The 7,696-nt window shown below is 48.4% G+C and overlaps 1 protein-coding gene across 7 annotated transcripts in view; it reads right to left on the bottom strand.

The window, feature by feature from the left end:
• Positions 1-2,067: 2,067 nt before the first annotated feature.
• Positions 2,068-7,696, bottom strand: part of DUSP16 (dual specificity phosphatase 16) — a 54,745-nt gene continuing 49,116 nt past the window's right edge. For all 7 annotated transcript variants that reach the window (XM_057373435.1, XM_057373430.1, XM_057373431.1 and 4 more), the window contains 2 exons: positions 7,021-7,144; positions 2,068-5,747 (listed from right to left, as the gene is read on the bottom strand). In XM_057373435.1, the coding sequence (XP_057229418.1) occupies positions 4,595-5,747; positions 7,021-7,144 (1,277 nt within the window). In that variant the 3' untranslated portion in view covers positions 2,068-4,594. The remainder of the gene's footprint in view (positions 5,748-7,020; positions 7,145-7,696) is intronic.

Genomic DNA, 7,696 nt, shown 5'->3' with positions numbered 1-7,696 from the left:
TTTAATGGCCTGGTGCCCCAGCCTCATTGCTGCCTGTAGAGTGTCACACTTCAGCTTTGTGCAGCAGGTGACGGTCCCTGGAAACAGAAGCTGAAATCCATTTCTCAAAGTGAGCAATCCCTTCCAGCAGGACAATGCTCTAAAGGTGTTGGCAGTATTTTACATGCCAGGAAAGCAGCCCCTTCTCAGAGGGGTGGATGTTGCAGAAGGCAATGAGTAGCTCCCTTTCCTTTTCTTTTTATGGTGACTTATTAATATTCTTGAAGTGCAGAATTAGCTGAAGGCTTTACTACAGAAACACTTCAGTTTGCCTCAGAGCAACTATTTAGACCTGAGGGCCAAAAAGTTCTTTGCAGGCCGGGTTCAAAGGGAAGTGCTGTTGCTAAGTAAAGCTGATGTATCAGGAACAGTGTTCTACGTGAATTTTGTCCTGGGTTTGTGTGTGTAATACAGTTGTGGTATTGTGTATGTTACACTGTCCAGAAGTATTAGAATAACTGCTTTTATCACAGATTAATAARAAATACAGACTAGTTAGGTGTGGGGCTACCTAATTCAAATGTCTGGCTAGGTAAGATTGGTTGAGTTGCAGCAATTTTGGATTTAGAAAGTGGCAGTAACATTCTTACTAGGATCCCAGCCCTTGTTGCGGGCTTTTCATACCCCCTTTCTGGGAGAAGGCAGTTTCTAACTTGTGCTCTGAGTCACACAGCACCTAGCTGATGAATGTAGTTGGTTAAGACAGCAGTTCACCTAATTACCACATTTCTGCTCTCTTCTCCTCCCCAGCCCCCTCACAAGCAGGGCTACCTGATCCCTGCTGGGGGGAGGTTTGCTCTGTTTTCAGCCCATTTCATTCCAGGAATGTCACTGTGATGGTTACATCAAGAGCCCAGTGACCTCGGGGACCTCTTCCCAGTAATGCYGGGCAGTGAAATGAAAATTAAGTGCTGATGACATGCATGAGGCACATTTCAGTTGCCCCTTGAGTTTTGATTGCAGATGGAGTTAGGACTGTCTCTTCCCAGAGCCGTCTGCTGGCATGGGCAGGAGTGGAGGGATGGAGGGAACCTGAGCAGAGCAAGTCCTGCAAAGCAGGCAGGAGGAGAAGAGGTGAAAGCTGAAGTGAATGCTTCAAAAAACAGCTTGAGGGAACAAACAGAGCTCCTGCAATCAGAAGTGGGCTTTGGAGTGGGGTGAGTAGCTAAAGCTTAAATAGATGATTGTCATGTCAGCCTGTTCTGTAGCTGAGCAGCTGATGCCAATGAATCTGCATGGTTCTTGTTTTCTAAGAGCTGCTACATCTTGATTGTACAAAGTAAGCACAGAAACTCACACAGGTTCTTACTTGTGCTCTGACTGATGGTTTGGGTTCTTTTAGAGAGGCTGAAGATTTTGCATTTCCCTTTCTGGGATTGTACTTTGAAATTCTCTAAAGAATAGAAAAAGCTTCTGTTATTGCACTTGAATTTGAAGATGCCATTCCATCAACTCACATGCTTTGCCCTCTAAGGATACAACTGTGGCAGCCCTATTCTGTTGCAGGATTTAATTTTAATCTATGCTGTATTGTGTGAGCATTCTCTGAAGAAGCAATGGAGGTGTATTCCAATCTCAGCAAGCAGAACTTGCTCTGAATGCTTCAAGACTGACAGCATCAGTCAGAACAAGCATTTGAATGCGTAATTACATTATTCTTCAAATAAGGAGTATGATAGGCAAGAAAAAAACATGGGGTTCATTCTGGGTAACTTGATCAATTTGAAAGACTCGTTTCAACAAGTCCAGCCCAGCTGCTTGAGGAACAGGTTGCTCACCCTGGGTTAGACAGGGGCAGGTGTTAATGCAGACAGGTGTTGCTCCTCAGAGGAGCAGAGGGATCATCAGGAACAGGTGAGAGGCCCAAATGGTTCCTGGTGTTTGTGACAAGTGCTCTAGAGCTGCTCCAGCCCTGTTCATGAACACATTTGCAGGGAATAATGTGCTCCATAAAGGACGAGGCCCTCCTGGGTGCTGGGGGCAGCAGGTCCKGCTCAGGTAAAACACTGCACAAGTCCTTCCTCTGCCTTCTGTATAAACAGGTACCATTTCTGATTTTATTTCATTGTAACATACAGGTAATGCTCATGACACAACAAGATGARAAACTCACATCTCTCTGAACCACTTCACCAGCTTGCCATACACCAAACATGCCAAGTATGCCACACACCAAATGCCATACGTTATATTCATATTGAACATGTACACATTTTCCCCTCTCACGTCCTCCACTTTGCTTTCCAGACTTCTGCAAACCATTTCCAGTATTGTTCAGGAGCAGGACTCTAGTTCAGGTATCAGCCAGGGCCCCACCCTGTGCAGGACATGGGGTTAAGGCTTCCTCCTATGGGAACCTGCCCYGTGTAAGTACTGAGCCTACAACTTGGATCCATCCAGAACACACTGGGAATCAYGAGGAGCCACAGGACCAGATTTCAGTTCCTCAGAAGGCGACCGACCAAACCAACCCCAAACATACACAGAAGGGGAGAACACACACATCTGAAGGAGCACAAAAGAGAGGAAGAAGCTGTGCCTCTAGGGATTGATACGTGTTAACCCCTATGAATGGTTTAAATCAAAGCCATGGGCTTTTCCTAAAATGTGGCTGAGAGGAGCCCTGTTTACACAGGTAAATACACACCCAGAGCCTGTGTGCTGGAAATGGCTGTGATGCCATCACTGCAGATGTAAGCAGAAGTGGCAGCATGAACAGCCAACACCTGCCACACTGTCCAGGGTGATGGTGACCTGTCCCTGCCCAGGCCCTCCATCAGMATCTGTGCACATTGAGCACAAAAAGCCTCTGCACTCAGGACTCCTGGAGCTTCCTCTCTCTGTGCCTTTTGCACTTTTTAGGATCAAGTTAATCAATGCTGTAGCTTTCAGTGCTATTTTCAACGGTCCACTGTAGGAAATTAAAAGTTACATCCTAGCCACAAAACAAAACAATGACAAAAATCTTCTGCACTTTTCAATATAGTAAAACCTGAGATTTGAGTCACAAACTAGCTAAACTTACAGTAAAAAAAACCCCAAACATAACCCAAGCTGCTGACTTGAATTAGGGCTTCAGGTTGCTGCTGACAAATTTTTTTTTTAAAGCTGTTGGCCAGGGTTAATTATTTGTTGCTACAATTTTCAGCTGCCTGCACTGAAATGGGACAAAACAATATAATTTGCCCTCAACACACGTTCTGAGGGGTGCTGGGGAAGGCCCTGGGAGCAGGAAGGAGGCAGCTTCACGCAGTGGCTCTGGTACCACCCTCGCTGGCCATAAACCTCTCATGGCAATGTGCACATGAGCAGCAGCCAAGGTGGGAGGGGAAACAGCTGTCAAAAACACGAGAAGGGCTGTTCCTCATCTCCTGTGAAAGCAGGGACGTGACACCTCCTCGAGCTGGACGTGTGTGCTGCAAGTGAGGATGCTGCACAGCCTGGAGTGTCTGCAGTTCCACAGTGCAGCTGCTCTGTTAAGGACAAAAGCTCACCACCCCAAATCATATTTACCTTAAAAAAAAACGAGAAAACCCCAAACATTTTGAATTGGTTTTGAGAAACTGGATTGTTAATGGGCAAGAAAAGCACATTGTGGCCACTTCTCTTGCATGTAGACTTACCTACCACTCTGGTACAGCTTAGAAGCCAAAGCAGCTACCCTTCTCCCAGAAGCCAGCTCAATAGCACAAGTACAAACACTGTAAAAAGACTGGGGGAAACAGTCCTAAGAATGGTTCATTCATCTTTTAAGAATTGCTGCTGAGCCAACTGCAACACTTGTGCGTAGACAGCTTTAAAAAAAAAAAAAAAATCAAACATGGCCAGTCATTACTTGTTCACATTGCTTATGAAATGACTACCGGYATGTGGCAGCCATAAAGCCCTAGTTTATTTTGTGTAGTTTTGAGGTACTGGGTTTTTTTTTTTTTTTTCTCCGAAGCAGCTCTCTAGCAAATCACCTAAAGCCTATCCATTAGAACAATAGTTACACCAGTATTTACATTTGTCTGAACGCTGTGTTCAGACCAGCCTTGCTGTAACCGGTGCCTATGGCCTTTGGAATCGCTCCCAGTCTCCTTTCTTACAGGAAAAAGGTCTCCCTCCAGAGGTTGGCTCAGTGTCAGGGCTAAGGTGCACTGGTGAAGACATGGGGCACAGGGAGGGGAGAACAAAACTGGTTCTGACAGGCAGAAGCACGGTTCAGTGGAACCACAGAAAGGGTTTGACACCAGGAGAGCTTCCTTGTTAAAAGCCACTGAAAGGATGTGCAATCCATTGCATAGAATTGCTTCCTCTGTCATGAAAAAGCCTGCGAAATGTTCTGCCCTTCTCCAGAGAGGGAAGGAGAGCCCAGCAGCACATCTGATCTCCTTGGGCAGAGGCAGTGTCAYCTCTCTGCCGTACCGACCTTTCCCCGGCTCAACGAAGCCTCTGTTTCTTCCCTCCCCCACCTTTTTACCCAAAGTTTCAGATTTCCAGGGACCCCTCGCACGCTGGGGGAGCGTCCCAGAGGGGGAAGCAGCTCTGCCACAGTTCCACAAGCTGCCAGCCCTCAGGACACCTCGATGATTTCCATGCTGCCYGAAAAGCTGGACTGGCTGCCTACTTTGCCCAGTTCCTCCCGGGATCTGTTGTCCGCCAGGATGCTGTCCCCAAACTCCATCTGGCARCTGCGGCGCTTGAACTGCTTCTCGAAGGAGCTCTCCTCGTGCCAGCTGCGCCGCGAGTCACCGCGGTCAGCCTGCCGGGGCCGCCGRCGCACGGCGCTGGGCTGCTCGCAGCCCGAGGCCAGCTGGCCGCAGCTCAGCGCCGGGAAGGCCGCGCCGCCGCCGAACACCGCCGAGGCCGAGTAGAAATGCGAGGAGTCGGCRGCGAAATACCAGCTGTTGGCGAGGGATGAGGGCTGCGGGGCCAGGATGTCCGAGTGCCAGCCCTTGAGGCCCAGCCCTGCAGCGGACTTGGCCAGGTGCTGCTGGCTGGTGGAGAGGCCGAACACGAAGTTGGCTCTGTAGGCGTCCTCCACGCTGCCGCTGCGGTGCAGCGGGTACAGGAGCGGCCGCGGCGCGGGCCTGGGCGCGTGTGGCCGGGGGGCCGGGCTGTCCGATGGCCACGGGCCCACCGCCTCCTTGGGCGAGGCTTGCTCCTTGTCGGGGCTGCTCTCGGGGCTCTGCTCCGACACCTCCTGCACGGGGGAGAACTGGCACAGCTTGCCGCCCCCGTCCAGCGCGGCCGCGTGTTTGTAGTACTCCAGCGTGTCCTCGGAGGAGGCGAAGCCCTGCACCGAGGCGYTCACGCAGCTGCTGCTGGCCGAGTAGGACACGGATTTGATGTCCAAGGAGAAGGAGCGCTTCAGGCGGTTGCTGTCTTCCACCTTGTCCAGGGAGACGTGCAGGCCGTTGATGCCCTGCACCAGGGGCCCATCGTCCGTGGGGGTTGGGTGCCCGTGGGGCGCGGTGCCCCCGTCCGTGGCCTTGTGCTCCAGCAGCTCTGCAGCAGCTGAGAGGCACAGCTGGCTCGTGGAGAKGCTGCTCTGTCCCCCTTCCAGCACCGGTACCTGCTCGCTGCTCTTGTCCAAGTGCAGAAGTTTCAGCTTGCTGATGTGRCTGGGCTGGCTGCTCTGGTTCTTGATCTTTTTCTCAAAGTCCAAAAGCTGGCCCAGAAAGTTGAAGTTGGGAGAAATTGTTGGCCTCTTTTCTTTCACAAATCTGGTAAGAGGGGACAAACAAACCAAGAATTATTATAAAAACCAGTGCTCAGGTATAAGATAACCCTGAAGTGAGTGTTGTGAATGCCTACAGCCTGTTCTTAATTAAGAGTGAACTAAGGTTCAGTCATAAGTAAATTGGGGATGGTGTTAAAAAAGGCAGTTTAAAGTGAAACAATGCTGCATGCTCTCGATTGTCTCTAGCTTAAAGGTGGCTAACTTATATTACAGGCTGCAAAACAGAGTTGCCCAAATCCCTCCTCCTCCAGTTTTGATTTTGGTTGGGTTTTTTTTAAAGAAACAATCCTGAAACTGTGATTAACCATGTGACAAGAGAATTAACAAGGGAAGAAACCTTGAGGAGCTAAATCTAATACAAACACACATATAATGTGTCACTGGGAAAATTAAATACTGTTAAAAACAAAACCTCTCTGGGGAAGTGTMCAGAAGGTGAGTGTGCACTCATTAAAAGCAGTGTGGGAAGAATGGAAAGGGGTACTTGCGTATGTGTGTACATGCAAGCACATAAAAAATGTCAAACAAAAGTTGCATTTTTTTATACTATTTTTTTTTTTAATTTGCCAAAGGACAAACAAGCTGACACAATGCCCTGGACTATCAGGTTGCACAAGCTCTAGTGGAAACTTCCACCACGGAGTGTAACACTGTCAAATGGAGAAATCTTGTACACAGGCCTGAGGTTCAGGAATGGTGCTCCCACCYCAACACTCCAAACCCTGCACTGCTGCTCCACAACAGGATGGAGAGGAGAACTGGAGGCACAAAAGGCAAAGATCATGGGTTGAGATAAGATCAATTTAGAGAACAAACAGTAACAGCACAATAGGAATGACAGAGGGTACAGAAAGAGGTGAATGATTCACACCACGTGGAAACCCCACAGAACCTGACTGTGCCACCTTCCCCAGCCCCAGCAGTGACAGGAGGTGGCACAGAACAACCTTCAGGTCCTGGCCATGTCCCTCCTGGCTCCTGCAAAAACTAACCCCATCCTGGCCAGAATGGGCAGTTTACASTCCATGTATTTGCCTGCTTGGATCAAAGACCATTTTGCAGGTRGGCAATTAACATTTAGCTGTGTGATGTCAATTCAATACCATTGATTTGTTTCTGGAGGAAACCTGTGCTTAAAACAAGTGTGACCAGATAAAATGTCAGCTTCTACTCTTGGTCAGAGAACCTTTTATCATCCACCCTAAAACCAGGCCAACRGGCACAAGAGTCTGTAGGAAGGGAAGGTTTGTCCCTACCTGTAAGCTTCATCCAAGGACATATCCATTCTCTTCATGATGTATGCAATGGCAATCGTGGCGGAGCGGGATATCCCAGCTAAGCAGTGCACCAACACACGGCCATTGGATGCTTTTGCTTTTTCTGCATGGTAAAATAATTGAAAAGTGTCAAACCCAGCAGCATCATACCAGGATGGAAAATTTGCAAAGAAAGCAGGGTTATTGAAAATTGTTCAAAGCTTCCAAATGAACTGCTAATTGCAAATCTCATGGAAGCTTGAAACAAAACTCACTTATTTTCTCTAGCACTGTGCAGCATTGAGTATAGAAAAAGCATGGCTACACTCAGGAAATGTCCTGCAGTCCCAGCATAGCTCATTTTAATGTGCACATGAACAGCCCTTTTTAGATGGCTGGGAAAGGTGATTGTTTCTAATTTTACAGACAAGTCAAAAGCAAACATTCATGATGGAACAATCTGGCCAGTTCAGATCTGGCTAGTTCACTTCTCAGAGGTAAAGGCAGAAGGAGTGTGCCCAAATTTCTCATCCATTCTCTGCAAACACATATCAGGCATCTACAAGGCTAAAGCAGCTCTGAAGGGCCTTTGTTCTGTAATRGTGGAACACACAGTGGCAGAATCTCCCTGGTTTTTGTTCCTGTGCCTATGAAGTGATGCTGATGATGTCCACAG

The sequence above is a fragment of the Malurus melanocephalus genome, unplaced genomic scaffold, assembly GCF_030028575.1.
Source record: "Malurus melanocephalus ecotype Western Australia unplaced genomic scaffold, MMel_1.1 scaffold_197, whole genome shotgun sequence".
Lineage (NCBI taxonomy): Eukaryota > Metazoa > Chordata > Aves > Passeriformes > Maluridae > Malurus > Malurus melanocephalus.
The sequence above is the reverse complement of the archived record's forward strand: the minus strand, read 5'-3'. Positions and strand labels throughout refer to the sequence as shown.